This window comes from Penicillium lagena, assembly GCF_028827675.1.
Source record: "Penicillium lagena strain IBT 129212 chromosome Unknown utg000008l_segment0_segment0, whole genome shotgun sequence".
NCBI lineage: Eukaryota > Fungi > Ascomycota > Eurotiomycetes > Eurotiales > Aspergillaceae > Penicillium > Penicillium lagena.
This window is the reverse complement of record NW_026623229.1, coordinates 1,406,149-1,421,487: the sequence shown is the minus strand read 5'-3', so window position 1 is coordinate 1,421,487 and position 15,339 is coordinate 1,406,149. Positions and strand designations below refer to the sequence as shown.

At 52.8% G+C, this 15,339-nt stretch overlaps 5 protein-coding genes across 5 annotated transcripts; 2 read left to right on the top strand and 3 right to left on the bottom strand.

Moving 5' to 3' along the window:
* Positions 1-218: 218 nt before the first annotated feature.
* N7510_011160 (tubulin gamma complex associated family protein) lies at positions 219-3,341 on the bottom strand (the record flags this gene model as incomplete). Its single annotated transcript, XM_056983085.1, has 2 exons — positions 219-2,065; positions 2,123-3,341. The coding sequence occupies 2 exons, from the start codon at positions 3,339-3,341 to the stop codon at positions 219-221; spliced, it is 3,066 nt and encodes a 1,021-aa protein (XP_056828579.1).
* Positions 3,342-4,282: 941 nt separating this feature from the next.
* On the bottom strand, positions 4,283-6,155 carry atfA (bZIP transcription factor atfA; the record flags this gene model as incomplete). Its single annotated transcript, XM_056983084.1, has 2 exons — positions 4,283-5,676; positions 6,074-6,155. 2 exons carry the CDS (start codon positions 6,153-6,155, stop codon positions 4,283-4,285), a joined length of 1,476 nt encoding a protein of 491 aa, XP_056828578.1.
* A 1,001-nt stretch (positions 6,156-7,156) lies between these two features.
* Positions 7,157-8,320, bottom strand: N7510_011158 (uncharacterized protein; the record flags this gene model as incomplete). The annotated part of the gene is made up of 3 exons (XM_056983083.1): positions 7,157-7,357; positions 7,904-7,975; positions 8,261-8,320. The coding sequence occupies 3 exons, from the start codon at positions 8,318-8,320 to the stop codon at positions 7,157-7,159; spliced, it is 333 nt and encodes a 110-aa protein (XP_056828577.1).
* Positions 8,321-9,764: 1,444 nt separating this feature from the next.
* Positions 9,765-11,963, top strand: N7510_011157 (fungal specific transcription factor domain-containing protein; the record flags this gene model as incomplete). Its single annotated transcript, XM_056983082.1, has 3 exons — positions 9,765-9,839; positions 10,022-10,834; positions 10,893-11,963. 3 exons carry the CDS (start codon positions 9,765-9,767, stop codon positions 11,961-11,963), a joined length of 1,959 nt encoding a protein of 652 aa, XP_056828576.1.
* A 1,188-nt stretch (positions 11,964-13,151) lies between these two features.
* Positions 13,152-15,295, top strand: N7510_011156 (uncharacterized protein; the record flags this gene model as incomplete). The annotated part of the gene is made up of 9 exons (XM_056983081.1): positions 13,152-13,263; positions 13,320-13,449; positions 13,503-13,858; positions 13,915-14,045; positions 14,094-14,229; positions 14,279-14,463; positions 14,510-14,666; positions 14,720-14,931; positions 14,987-15,295. 9 exons carry the CDS (start codon positions 13,152-13,154, stop codon positions 15,293-15,295), a joined length of 1,728 nt encoding a protein of 575 aa, XP_056828575.1.
* Positions 15,296-15,339: the final 44 nt, after the last annotated feature.

Here is a 15,339-nt window from a genome sequence, read left to right as displayed (position 1 = left end):
CGTTGCTCCCCGCGAGTGAATTGGAGGAGAGTGTCGATTCTTGATTCTTGATTCTTAGGCGGCGTGGACTTTTTTTTCTGCCGGGCCCACGGGGCGGAGAACGAACTACGACAGTCTGCATGAGACTACGAGCATACAACGACGACGCTGTATGTAAAAATCAATGTCATGGACTCGTCAGTCGCATTAGACTATTCACCCTGTCTAAGTAAGTAAGGCTATACCGCAGCACCGTGATTCTCCTTATTTCCCGTATCTCTCCTCTCCCGTCGTGGATCCTTCTGCGCCGTCCCCTCCACTCCCGAACTAGACGTTGCAGCCCTACGCTTTGCCTTTTCTTTCTCCTTTTCCCTCTCTTTATCTTTATCCTTCGAGCTAGCCGTGCGCCGCCGCCGCACAGGTTCATATACATCATTGAAGTTCATGACCACACCTAGGAACCGCATGTCCACATCGGGCTGATACGCTAGGTCGCCAAGCAGGATGTTCAGGCGCGACTTGAAGTCCGCTGACAGGTCGCGGAGCCGCGTACGCAGAGACACAAGCATGTTGTCGTCGGCGGCGAGGTCCTGTGTCGAAAGCGAGAAGGGCGTGTCCAAGCCGTCTAGGCCGGCGGCGCTCGCGGGTCGGACATCGGGGGTAGATGCCATGGACGTTGTTCCGCCTCGGCTATTGGCGCGGCGGGGAGGGAGCATGTCCCGATCGGTGACGCCCCAGCGACCCTGGGCGGTGCGAGTCTCGATTTTGGCGCTGAGTTCCTGGCGGCGGGTGAATTCGGCCACGGAGAAGGAGTAGAGGCCGTCGACGGCGTCTTTGTAGGCAAGCATGATCTTGAGGATCTGATGGAGCTGGCTGAGGAAGCTTTCTTCGGGTTGTTTCGCGGAGGAGGAGGTTGACACGCCGTAGCGTGAGGACGAAGATGAGGCCGAGCCGAGTAGGCCCTTGTGCGTGATGGAATTGAGGTACTTGGTGTGCGCGTCGACCAGATCATCGAGCGTGCAGCCTGGTTTCGATACCGCGGCTTGTAGCGCGTCCCAGCTGGATTCGATCACTTCGAAGAGGATGTAGTACTGCAGCTGGCAGATGAAGTGGATCATCTCTGCAATCACGCAGCGCGCGCGCTTCCAGTCTGGGCCAAGTTTGTCATCCACGCTCGCCAGAACGCCCCGGGCGCCCGTCATACATCGCTTCCAAGTGCTGTTGAGCGCGAATTCGACCCGCTTGACGCGCCAGAGGAAGTTGAACACCTTGAGATACTGGGTCGATCCCCAGGGCGTTATGACGACATCCACGGGAGCGTCAATCTTGTACTCCAACGTGAAACAGTCCCATCCGATCTCGCCGTGACTGAGCTCGAGCATCCGTGCATCCAACCTGCGGAGCACGTCTGGTGAGTCGTACTGCGCATTCGACGCACGGATGGCATGTTCCAACTGCGCAGTGAGAGTGTGTCGGTACTGCGAGTTTGCAGGTCTGTCCAAGTTGGAAGCCAGCGACTCCATCAACAGAGCAATGAAATCTCCCTGGCCAAGCAAGAGGTATCTTTTGAGTGCGCGCAAGTGATCAAAGAGCTTGAACTTGTCGTTCATGAGGTAGATCAGCCGCGCCATGGTCGTCTTATACGCCTCGTCGATGGAAGTTTCCAGACTCGCCGTATCGCCATATCGTAGCTCCTTCGAGGCCTCCTTGGAATATGCCTCAACCCACCCGGAGTCGCCGCAGCCATACCGAATGAAATTCAATGATTTGCCAATCAAAAACACTTTCTTTGCAAAGTCTTGTGTGATGATCGAAGGAACCATATCATCATCGAGCTTATACTTGTCTTCCCAGACGCTCGTGGCAAGTCGCCGCGGATCAGTGCTGGGTCTAAGCTCCGGCTCGGCGACAAAGAATTCCGTATAGGGGTCTGAAAGTTCGCCATCGTAGATCCACAGGCGTAGCATATCGTAGAACGGACGCGTAATATGAGCAAGAAGCTTTTCGGCGAAAGCGCCCACAAAGGGGTCTCCATGAGACGAGGAGAAGCTGTGTATCAGTGAGATCAACTGGCCACCCTTTTTATCTGCAGTGCTTGTCAGCGTGATTTGAAAAGCTTTTTGATCGTAAAGGCATCACTTACTCCGAGCCTCTTCCACAATCAAACTCATCAGCCGAAGCGCCATCGTAGCGTCCCTCGTCCACACCAGGCAGCGCTTCAAAGTAACGCCGCCCTTCCGGACCCCTTTAGGTTCATTTGCATCTCCGATTGCGGCCAGCGCCTGTCGGATTTCCGCCTCGAGCGTGGCTATCAAGCCCAGATATGACCGTAGTTCATTGGCAATGGCTGCTCGTAAACTCTGTTTCACAAGTCCACTGTCTGTGCTTTCCACAAATTCGGACAATCCCTTGTAAAGCAGACATGGCTCGGCCAGTGAGTTGAGTAGCGAGATGACCGGAGTAGGCAGGTTGGGCGGGAGTTTCAGGATAGATGATGACTGGAATTGCAAGTTCGACGAAGACAGACCTTGCAAGTTGAAGGGCAGGTCTCGCAGAAGTCCATACTCCATAGATTCCGGCTGTTGGGTGTGCATTGTTGACTGCCTTGGAGTGTGCATCCCATACTCATCTCCGGAATGGTCATTCACCCCCGAGTCGACATTACTAGCACCCCGGACTCTATCCATAGAGGGGCGCGTATGTTGACCGGCTCCATTGTGCTCCAGTCTTGGTCCGCGCTGCTGAGAAGCAGATGAACTGATAGCTGGGCCCTCATCATCCTCAGAATCCAGTCCAGCGCCTCGTCTCGGGATCGCTGTGTTCCGCCCCAACATGTTATGTAAATTTACATCATCCATCAAGGGACTGCGACTCCTCTCCTCACCCTCCGCAGCAGCAGTAGCAGGGTCATCCGAGCCCGACAGGCGGTAGAGCAAATACAAAATCCCCCATTTCTGCGAGAGCACGGGCTGCGTCAGGAGACGGGAATAGAGATTCGAGAAGCGCACCGCCTTATCGGGGCTCGCATTCTCGCGCCGCAATTTGCGCTTGATGAGATCGGGCGCGTTGTTGATATTCTCAGCTGTGCCTGTGCCCGCGAGGCTGCCGCGGCGGCCACCACCGATTCCCGCAGGCGAGGAGGGCTGGTCAGCTGAGTAGTGGGCATCGAGCACATGCCAGGCGCGGTCGAGATGGGTCTGGTGCCGGTGTTCCTCGGCGGCGGTGAGGGCTTCTTCGGGGTCGGAGTAGTCGTCGTCTTGGACAGCGGAGAGGGGGAGCGCGGGGGTTAGAGAGTCGACGAGTTGGGAGAGCGCGTCGTCGATGCGCCGAGGGCGAGCGGGCTGCCGGGTCGCTGTGGACATGGTCTGCCCGCCGCCAAATAGATTGGCGATTCGCAGTTGGTTGGTGGTGTCACGTCGGTTTTCTCTTCGTTTTCGTGGGGGCTTCGTTGGTCGGTGAATTGTTGATGAGCGCGGACAGGAGAGGTGCGGGTTGGGGACGGGGGTTGGGCACTCGTTCAGGCCGAACTTGACTTCAGACTGCAGGCTGAGGGAACGAGACGCCGTGATGGAGAATCAGTCGCGTCTCTCTTATTGCTGGAGATTCGTGACACTCCCAACAAACAGTCGTGTTTGCCGTGTTTGGGCTGTTTGACCCGATCTCTTATCACCACCACCCACTTATCTACATCTTACATGTAAACAACCACTAGTGTTTTACAGAACACCTTTTTCGCAACCAAGTTCAATTGCTCAAGCATCGGGGTAAAGAAACTAATCAGACACGCAAAGCACGAAACCACCCATACGCCGATCAGGAATCATATATCGAGACAAGCAACCCATCGAGAAAGGAAGGCATGCACCAGTGAGCCCTCAAGTATTAAACAGGGAAAGGAAAGAGAGACCCTCCGAAGAAGGCAGGAGATAGAGGGATTAGAGAACAGGGGCCACCAGGGGAAAGGTACAAAACTGGGGGGGATAAGGATAACTGGGGAAACAAGAGGAAGCAAAACACAAAAGCCAGAGCAACCTGAGAACCAAATTCTCGTACGCCTAATTTGGCCTCCAAAGACCTAAAGAAAATTCATCCTGTTCCGAACCTTCCAATTTTTGAGTCGTGTAGATCATGAACACCTGCCCATGCTAAAGTGTGTCGGCAGCAGCGGGGGCCGAGAGAAGAAAAAGAAGAAAAGGGTGACCGCCGAGTCTCAGCAAAGGTCCAGCTAGGGACAAAGCCAGATGGTGGGAGTCAGAACGAGCAGGCCGACTTGTGCTTGCCCACTCGATCGTGTGTGTTTATTTTAACGGCGCATGCCCTGGGCTGGGATCGGTCCACCATGCTGCATGCCCATGTTGTTGGGCATGTTGTAGGCATGATGATGATCATATCCAGTCGACATGCCATTCATCATGAGCGGGCCAAGACCCTGGGCCTGGGAGACCGGGCAGTCCTTATGCGCCAGCAGCAGGGTTTTGAGGTTGACAATCTCCTCGCGGAGCTGGGTCACCGTTGCGGTGAGCGCATCATTCTCCGTAGTAAAGAGCTCGACCTTGGCCTGGAGATTGGCCAGCCACTGCTTCTTCCGCTGACGACACTTCAGCGCCGCGACACTACACGACCAGTCAGTACCTAGTAGTAGACAGACAGATGGGGAGTAAACGTACCGATTGCGCTCCAAAAAGTTGCGCCTCTTCTCTTCATCGGTCATCTTCTTCGTGTCCATCGGACCATCCATCTTCATATCCTCGTCATCTTCATCCGACATGTCATCCGATGGCGATTCGGCCATCTTGGCCTTCTTATTAGGGCCTTTCGACGCGGGCTCTTCCGCCTTGCGCCGATTGTTTGCGGCGGCGCCCTTGGGTGCGTTCTTCTTGCCCTTGCCCTTGGGGGCAGGCTTCGCGGGCTCCACCTGGTCCGATTCGCCGCTCATCTCACGGCCGCTGTTGCCGTTCGTATTGTGCGAGATGCGCCGCGTCGCGGCGCGAGTCTGTTCGTTCATGGCGGGCTGATTCATCTGCTGGCCACCCTTTGCCAGCATAAACAAGCCGTTGGCCGCATCCGCCGCATCGTGGTGGGTAAAGGAGTCGGCGGTGGCGTTCTGAGAGCCTTTCACATCCATCGTCGTGTTCGGTGGTTGTTCTTGTTCGGTCTGGCCAGACGTCGGACCATTCGTACTATTCTTCTTGGCGGCAAGTGCAGTGCGGTGGAACTCGATCGTCGAGGGAGTCGCGCCGCCGCTTTGGAGTTGTTGCAGGAGAGCTTGAGAGTTGGGGCTGGGGGCCGGGAACATAGAACCACCGCCGCCGGGGGTTAGACCAGTGCGGAGGGACGATTCGTTCGGGGTCGGGAAGCCTCGATTGATGCTGTCAAAGTAGTCACTAGATCCTGTGGGGCCCGGCAGCATGGCCGGGCTCAAGGGCCCCGAGCGCAGCGAGTTGGTCCAGTTGTAACCACCAGCCGAACTGGATCCAGGCAGCGCCGGCGACGTGAGCGAGGCGACCGGCGGCAGGAGCGATTTTCCAGGAGTCTCGCCGGAGCCGTCTCCGCTAAACGACTGCTCGAACGGGTTGGGCTCCAGGGAGAACGGGTTGTGCACGGAATTGAAGTAATCGGGCGTGTCGGTCGCACTTGTCGCGGCCGGTCGGGGGGTGGTCCCAGCGATGTTTGCGTGTCTCCGTCCGGTTTCTGGTCCTTGGACTCCGAAATTGAGGCCGACGATTCTGTTGTTGGGGGGAGCCCACAGTCAGCACATCCACGCGACCAGATTACATTGCACACGCGACAACGATACCAGGACGATGCTGATGAGAACGAGTGTTGGGCGCTTTCATCGTGCAGGAAGAGGTGTGTAGGTTTGAGGAATGGGGGGAGGTGCTTAGTCGATGACTTCACCCCTCTGCGTCATCCCGACGGCAGAAAGGGAGGGAGTGGGCATGTGGAACACCAGGGTGGCGTATTACCAAGCCGAAACGAGAGAGGGAAGTGTATAATAATGAATGCAGGGCAAGAATGAAGCCACCAAACGGGACCACAACAACGATCATAATACGAGGGCGGTGATGGCGGTCGTGACTGCCGAGTTACGTACCTTCCTTGACGTCCTTCTTCGAGTCCATGGGCGCAATCGTTCTCGAGATAGTCGACACGCTGGGAGCGACCGCGGCAGACATCGGAATAGCCGCGTAGATGGGTTTGGTGGCGAGGAGAGTAGTCGATCTCGATGATATAATGGACACACGTACAGATAAACGGTGGCTTGCAGGACACCCCAAAGAGTCAGGGAAGAGAAGAGAAAAGGAGTGTGACGTAGAATGACGGAAGGGTTTTTGGTTTTTGAACAGCCCTAGTAACTGACGGACGGCTCGTGCCCAGATGTACCGCGCCCCGGTGCAGCTGGCAGCACCACCCCACGTGACTGATGACGCCATCCGGGCTGCCGGTTGTGTGGACGGGCGAAAAGCAGCCAGCCGGGCTGGGGGCCCCATTCCAGACTAACCCAGAACAGGGTCTTCGACCCACCCCGGCAAGAATTTTCGTCACCGTGATATCATCTGCTTCATTCTCGCCCTGACAGCGGCCTGTTTGTTATGTACGTACAGATCGAGGTAGCAGGGGCTATCGAATAACTCCCACCCTGGACGCATTAACTGGCACACTCCCCACCACTAAATGGAGCAGACCCGGGCTGTGATTGGTCGAGCGGGAGAGGCTGCCCCCACCGCGTCTCCAGGTTCGTCGAACATGTACAGTATCATCAGGAGACATGCGGAGCAGTACCAAGTACACTGTGACTGCAGAGATTTCTGTACAGAAATCATAGAATATTTTCTGTCGGGTGGCCGTCAATGAAAGGATATGTAATACGCGACCAGAAGTCGAAATAGCCCCCAAACCGGTCGAGCTCCCCCCGTCCCGTCTTTTTTTTTGCCCTTCCAACACCATCGGCTTCGGCCGAACGACTCGATTTGGGCTACCAGCGTAGACTATAATAAAATGTTTTGATTTGTCGTTATCATCCTCAATAATGCTATATTACATGTCATCTCGCCAAGGTAAGATCAATGATCTCTTTCTATCAATAGGCGAGGCAGCGGTTCAGCAGCTGTGTTCTGCTGGAAGGCCGGTTTCAGGATAGTGTCGCTCTGGCGGGTCCTGAAAGTCAGCCGCTCGATCATATCACAATTTCCGCAGTCATGGCAAAATGTAGCACACCAAATAATTTGGTATGTGCAGGAACTGTATGGTCCTTCATATCCATGCGTTCTCGTGAAGTCGATGGCCGATCGAGTATCTTGAAATCGGGATCCGGCAGCATAGGCTCGTCAATGTCTGATTCCTTGCCAATTCCATGGACGAGTAGTTCATCCAGTACCTGATGCTTTCAGTGGAGATCAAGTAGCTCCTGCTTTTTTCTTTGACGGTACTTCACCGCTGTGGCACTAGACCAAAAAAGTCAGCACTGAGTAGTAGAAGGATAGATAGACTAGGAGTAAACGTACCGATTACCTGCATTTTCTCTTCGGCCATCCTCTTTGGGTTCATTGGGCCATCGATATATGTCCTTGTTTTTACTGCAAGCATCGGTGCTAGTATATTCGGTGGAAACTCTTCTTCAAAGTGTGTGTTGTAAATATAGAGTGAGAGTAGTTGACTATAGTTTTTATCTTGTCGTTGTTAGTGCTGACTGGACGATTGGGATGATCTCGGATTCAACTGACAATGTTGATGTGCCGAAACGTTCCAACCATCACCCCTTGACTCTTTCCATGACTGGTACCAGATGATCGCTTTTTGCACTTATCTGGTACCAATCATAAACTATAGCACTTGATGATTAGTATATAGGAACACGATCAAGAAGTGGAGGAGGGAGGGCATTCAAAAAAGTTGAGGTGTTGAATAGCACACAGAGACGTACCACCTTAGAGCCGCTGCTCTTGTTGATAGCCTCCACCGCCGTGGCTGCTTGCGGCACGGCGTTGTCGAGGGTCTATATATAGCGCCGGATAATCAGCACGTGGAGCATCCTGCTCAGGATGCTCCACGAGCAGAGTGATAAAGGAGCAGAAGAGGGAGGGCAGGTTAAAGGGGAGGGGAGTTGGAAAGAGGAGATAAGAGGGTGGGCGAACTCCAACATAAATGTTCTCAGAACGACATGCAGCATGGAATGAGCAATGGACAACACTGTTGGAACGAGAAGCAGCATGGTACAAGCAATGGGGTTGGCGATCCTTTCAACCAGGATAATCGAGAGCTAGGCCGAATCACGATGGACTCGCTCCAGCTCTCGATTATCCTGGTTGAAGGGCTGCGCGCTCAGAACGAGCCCGAGCATGGTGCGGGTCACTGGGTTGGCGTTCGGCGGGAGTCTGATCTCATCAAGAACGTACTTGATTAGGGACCCCATGCGCGGAGCGGGATTTGCCTCTGCGAGTTGCCGCGCATGGGTTCGCTGATCAAGTATGTTCTCGAAGAAATCCGACTTCGGCTCTGTGTTTTTGGATTGCGCAGGTTTCCTAGAATCTCACAAAACACCAGCAACCACTGGCTATCGGGAACGTCCCGATTCATCTGGCCTCTATCAAATATGGCAAAGACTTCAAGCTGCACTGTACCGAACGAAAACGTGCAGTTGCGGGTAAGGAACTGTATGAAGTTCCGTTGTGACTGGTGTAAAGTTTTGCAGGCAGAGTACATGGAAGCAGACACTGGACGAGCTAGTCGGATGATCGATATGGATAGAACATTCCGGTTATTGAAGACGGAATGTCCGACACTTTGCCGCAATATCGTCGATCTGGTGCTCTGAAGGACTAGAGCCTTTTAAGTCCAGTAGTATAGACAGACACAGACGCGGCGATTGCAGACATCATCTTCAAACTGGATAACTCAGTCAGCTGACGTTCTGGTCGAGACACAGAGTAGCGTACCTTGGGATGGGAGATGAGAGCGAGAGCGAGCAGCCACGAGCACTCTAAGCCAAGCGCTCAGCTCGATGCCGCGAATGGAAGGGAGGTGGGGGGTGGGAAGAGGAGGAGAGGTGGAAGAAGAGAAGAAGGAGAGGTGAGAAGCAAACAAATAGCCACTGTTTTTATATAGAAAAAGTTCACCACCTCAGGCACCAACCTTTTATTGTGATTCACTTTCGTCATTCTAACCATCTCAGGCACCAACCTTCCTTCCATTGTAGGATTCACTTTCGTGATTCTGACCACCACGAGGCCCACAATACCTTATAGAGCATCTCATGAGATTTCCCAGACGCGCGCATACTGTCGTTTATGGATTGCATAGGAAAGAGTTACTAAGTTGGACCTCGAGGGCGAGCTCTGAAGCTAGGAACCTATCACGAGTCGGATCTTGGGTCCAAGGGTGGGACCCATTTGCGGGTTCTGCCGCAGTCTAGTCAAATAGCTTATCATATTGAGTATCAGCCTGCTCTTCTGCTTCCTCTTCCTTTCCCTCATTCCATTCCTTTTCCTCTTCCATGGTGCGATACCGATGGTACTGTTACAGTATTGCAGAGAGCGCAACAGGTGAACGATTGCGGACGTGTATCACGTGACGTTACAGGGCTGTTCGATCCAACGGGACTGCCGAGTGCCGGGTGCCGGGATGAGGAGGGAGGTGGAGTTGCATTTATTGGTCCCCGCTTCCTCGGCGTTTGGCCCGGCGATTTATTGTAGGCATAGGAGGGGCCATCATGGCCATAATTCCGCACGCTTGGCTCCCATACTAGACATACAACTGCCCGGCGATTGCTGTTGGCACGATCGCCGATGTCCCAGCTGATGGAGGACACCTCACGGAAACCACGGCCTTCTCGGGCCTGTGAGATCTGCCATGAAAAGAAAGTAAGAGGACCTGTGAAAGGGGCCGGACGGAAAAGGAATCTCTGACCGTGCTCAGATTCGCTGTGACCTGATAGACGGCATTCCCTGCTCAAACTGCCGCGCCTATAATGCCTCGTGCAGGTGAGAAGAACTCGTGCTGGACCAGGATCTTCTAATGTCTGTCAAGGCCGCATGTACGTCAGCGCAAGCGCAGGCGGTTGGATTCGACGGCGACAGCCACCAGCCCCAAACGAGACTCCTGGCTCCAGGGGCGAGACGTGCTTGACGAGCAGCACAACTCCTTAAGTCAACCGACTACCCCTTTATCACCGCGCAGACAGGATGTGCGGATCCCAGCGGGTCCCAATCACTGCATTGGGAATCAGCCAGTGCCCCCCGTAGAGACCCCGACGGCTGATCCCGTCGACAATGAAACGCCTGATAGCCGCGGATATCTCGGTCGACTAGAGTACCTCGGAGTGGCAGCATCCCAGGCGAAGGGTACTACCGAGGCCCCGGCGTCGGAAAACATCCTATCTGCAGAGGAAAAGGCCATCCTGAAAATCCACCGCGCCTTCAACCTGCCGCCACCTGCTATCCAGCAGACTCTCATTGACACATTCAAAACTTACTGTGCGCCATGGACGCCCATTGTGGAAAACAGCTGGCTACGCGAGCCCCGATCCAACCCGCCGTCCCTCCTCCTCTTACAGAGCGTCTTTGTGGCAGGCAGCCGATTCGCAGCAGCTCCGCACATATCGGCGTCGTCTGAGACCTACTACCGTCGGGCCAAGGCTCTGTTTTTCAGTAGCTATGAAAAAAACCCCATCATCAGAACTGCGGCGGCTTGTTTGCTGAACTGGTTCAACCCATCCGCGCCAGAAGAGGTCTCCCTGGATAGCAGCAATTTCTGGCTTCGCGTGGCCGTCAGTATAGCCTACCAAATTGGGTTGCATCGAGAGCCTCCGAGAGGAAAGTTTGCAAGCTATCGGCGAAGGCTTTGGTGGACGCTAGTGGTAAGCTAACTCAAGACTGACTGCAAAGAAGGCGCTGAGTTCTGATTCTTGTTTCTAGGCGCGAGATTGTCAAATATCTGCAGCCCACGGCAGGCCGAGAGCCATCAGTCTAGAAGACTCGGATGTAGCACCATTGTCAGCGCGAGATTTCCCTGCGCATCATGACAACGCAGAGTTCTTCATGGCCCACGTCAACATCTCCCTGATCATGGGTGACGTGACTCAAACGTATTTACGACACCAGCTCTCGCCGCTGAAGCGGAGAGAAATTCGGAATGCGCTGTATTGCTGGGTCACTGAACTACCGGACAAATTATGTCTCTTCAGCCAGGGACCCGCTCGGCGCCTGAATCCTTACGACATGTGCACGCGCAGTCTGTACGTACCCTACTTTGTAACCGTACTGATCCTTTACCGATCCGTCACACCACACGAGACGTCCACGACCATTGGAGCCGTTGCATCGTCTTTTATCTGCGGGATCTTCGAAGAATTCCTAGCCCGCGACGAATGTCGCTTCTTGGCAGCAGGGTTCAAATTTTACGCTTTCGCAGCAGGGGTGGCGCAGCTGAATGCACGCCCATATGTCTCGCTGCAGTCTGATATTAGACATCAAGTTGAGACCGTAAAACATGCACTCACGGCGCACTCGGAACGCTGGCCTTCAGCGAAGAATAACATTCGCATCCTGGAGAATATCGGCAAGACAATGCCGACGCAGATGCAGCAGACTGATTATCTACCTGTCCTTTCTGGCCACCATGAGGCATCCCCATTGTTCCGCGCGTTTGGTCCAGAGCTGTGTCACATGTGGTACTTGGTTGATCAAAAAAGTGCCGCTGCACGGAACGAGAGTATGCGGAAGGTTCCATGGCAGACCGATGACTGCTCGGATACGAGTGTGCAACCGGGCTCGAAGGAGCCGCAAGCTGGGTTACCAATGGTGCCGCCTCAGCCGCCTTTGGCACCTGGTGACTTTGCGGACCCGTTGACTTCCTTGCCCATGCTCGATACTCAAAGTCCCGATCTTACTATGGACCCCGGTATCTGGACCTGGCCTGTACTAAGCGGTAATTGGCTTCTTGATGGGTTACCTGGTGGATATCCTGCAGGAGAAGGGTGGGAGTAGGCTTATAATTCTGAATACAATTTATACACATCATCTGGCAACCCTTCACAAACAGGTTGTAATTCTGTACGCTGAAAGATCGGCATATGACTACAAGCGCTCTCACAATATCAGTCTCGAAAAATTCCTATCAGAATAAGTCCGAAACAGAAAGAATACCCAGTTCGTTCAAGCGATATCCGCCAAATATTCCCATGGCCGGAATTCAATTATGAGACAATCCTCACACGTTTTGGCCGGGTGCTAAACGAAACAGCCCAATTCTTTTTCAAGTCTTCTTCTCGAGCGATCTAGTCCGACTCAGGATTCCGTAACCAGTTGATGAAATTGGTTCGACCTGTCTTCGACGTGCCATGCGCGCTGGCTTTGAACAGGTTGAGCCACTTCAAGGACGGCAACCTGTCCCTGTCACTCTAGATAGCGGGCTACAGCTAGAATCATTGGCCAGTTCATGCCAGATACAGCCTTTGACATAAATACAGTTCACGATTTTTGACCTCCAGCTGCCAAGGCTGGAGCCACAACCTCTGGCTTCTCAATTAGGTAGATCTAAAATCCCTCAAGTAGATCAGACCGCCACTAATCACAATGTCCGGCAGTTTACGGAGTAAGAGCACCCAATTCCCCCAAAGGATACAAAGCTCCTTCTTCAACCCGACTCCTCAAAGTTTAGTACATGGTACAATTGCGGGGGAAACATGGGGAAACCCACTCCTGGCTTGGCTATCCAGTCGTAATCGCCGGTGAGCGGCGATTTTGCTGCAGTATAGTTCCGGAGGATGAAAAAGAAATACTCAGCATTTGTCAACATTCATCTTACCCCCCTCTCATTCCACATTTGCCTCTTGCTGCATTGCGTGTGTGCATTTTCTTCATTATGCTTTTCAACTTCATTGCTCGTCGGGAAGCCACCGAGAAAGATGGTGTCCTTGTTGGCTAAATAGAGTACCGGTAGGGCATTCCCGACTCCTTAAACTTAGTAGTAAATAGTACAGTTGCGGGGGAAAACATGGGGATACCTTTTCCTGGCTTGGCCGTTTAGTTGTAATCGCCGGTCAGCGGTGATTCTGCCGTAACTATAGCTAGTCCCAGAGAATGCATAAATGGTCAGCACTCATCGAGATTCATCTTACTTCCTTTTTATCCCACGTTTGCCCCTTGCTGCACTGCGTGTGTGCATTTTCCATTATGCTTTTCAACTTCACTGCTCGTCGAGAGGCCATTGAGAAAGATGGTGTCTATGTTGGTGGATATGGTATCCGCAGGGCATTTAAGGCTGTCAAGCATGATGGCCTATACGGTAAGCCAAATTTTTGTCTGAAGGAAACCGTTTTATTGACCTTTATCTGTTGTTAGATACTAGCGAGGACAGGATCGAAGCAATGAATGCAGTCGAGCAGGACTGGGATGCAAAAGAGGAACGAGCCCTGGTTCGGAAACTGGACTTCCGTGTCTTGCTCCCTTGCTGCCTGGTATATTTCATGGCGTGAGCTCTTCTCATACATGGCATTATTGTTCATTTCGGCTGAGTCGATACAGATATCTCGATCGAGCCAACCTGGGAAATGTCAAAGTGCTTCAGGTTGGAACGTCCAGCTCGCTTGTTTCAGCCCTTCATCTTGAAGGTACCCAATTCAACTGGGCAGTCTCAATTTCATACTTTGCAGTGACTGCGCTGCTTTTGCCGTCTACTATCATTCTTAAAAAATATTCCGCGAAACGATACTTTCCGTGTGCCATGATTCTCTGTACGGCTCAATCCCTCTCTTCTTTTGACGACATCGATATTAACCATGATTTAGGGGGTACCATTGTCATGGCCATGGCTGGAGTCAAAAGCGGGGCTGGCCTTCTGGCAGCTCGATTTTGCCTTGGTATTCCAGAGTCTGGGATTGGTAAGGCAATTTCAAACTAAGAAAATGCTGTCCTCTATTATGCTAATCACCAATAGTTCCCTGCTGTGTCATGTACTTCAGCTTCTGGTATCGACCACGAGAACGAGCGCTTAGGCTCGCGTTTTTCCATGTCTCAAATTCAGTTGCAGGGGCCGTCTCTGGGTTTCTGGCAGCGGGACTAGATCACGTATGTATAGCCCTTGCGTGTATGATCCATGTGCTAATGCGAAGGCAGCTTGATGGCAAAGGCGGTCTTATGTCCTGGCAATGGGTGTTCATCATAGAAGGCGCCATTCCCTTAGTCATGGCGCCTGTGATTTATTTCTTGCTCCTTACTTTCCCCGAAGACTCGACTGCACTCTCTGAGCGAGGTAAGCCCAGGCGATTTGGCCTTCATTGGAGATACTTACAACATTATAGAGCGGTATATTGCAATCAATCGCTTCGGTCGGGGTGCAACTCGCTCCACAGATATAACCTGGGATACAGCAGCATTTATCCGCATTATGACACGGCCGTCTACATACTGTTTCTTCATTACTTATATCTGCTTAACTACCATTGCCGTGTCCCAGGCAACGTTTTTGCCCTCTATTTTCCATTATGTGAGTCCCACCGTCGACGTGGAGAAATATTCTGACACCCCAATAGTTCTTGAAATTCGGGGCTAGCAAGTCGAATATTTATACTGCTGCCCTAAATCTGGCTATTATAGCGCCATACCTAGTCATTCCATGGCATAGTGACAAGGTCCGGGAGCGCATCTGGCATTATCTCTTTTGCATGCTTTCCAGTATCCCCTGCTATGGTCTGTTTCATCAACTCTATAAGCTGCTTCTCCCTTACTGACACACTAGACAGGGGTCTGGCTTTACTTCTCTTATCACTCAGATGACACCTCCATCGCACCGATCAGCCTGTACGGAGTTGGCCTCCTTGGCATGATGGTGGTGGTTGCCCAACCTATCATCTTGAGCTACCGTTCTGCCACTTTATACGGAGCAGCAGAGCAATCAGTTGGCACTTCAGCTGCTGTTGCAAGCTTGTCGATAGCCAGTATTATTGCACCTCAGGTTAGACCTAACGTCCTTGGTGCCAACGTCTTATGGCTCACTTAATGTTACTCAGATGTTCCCCGACGCGGATGCTCCACTTTTCCACAGCGGCTTCATTGGTTGTGTGATCCTGCAAGTCATTTGTGTTATCTCCTGTCTTTGCATTCCGACTCTTCTCCTTCTGGAGGCCGAGCACCGCAAAAAGAAAACAGGACATGCGATGCCACTGCGTGCTATCTTGGATGCGGAGAATTCGCAAGTCTCAGAGGCGACGTTGGCTCGGTTGCATGCTATCCAGGCACAGGAAGCTAAAGAACTCGAGGATATGAAGCTTGGAGCTTCTGGAAATGTGCAGTATGTGGAGGATGTTGAGAGTCGTTAAACAAATAGGGAGAGTAAATTGTTTCGTCAAGAAGGGGCCCGATT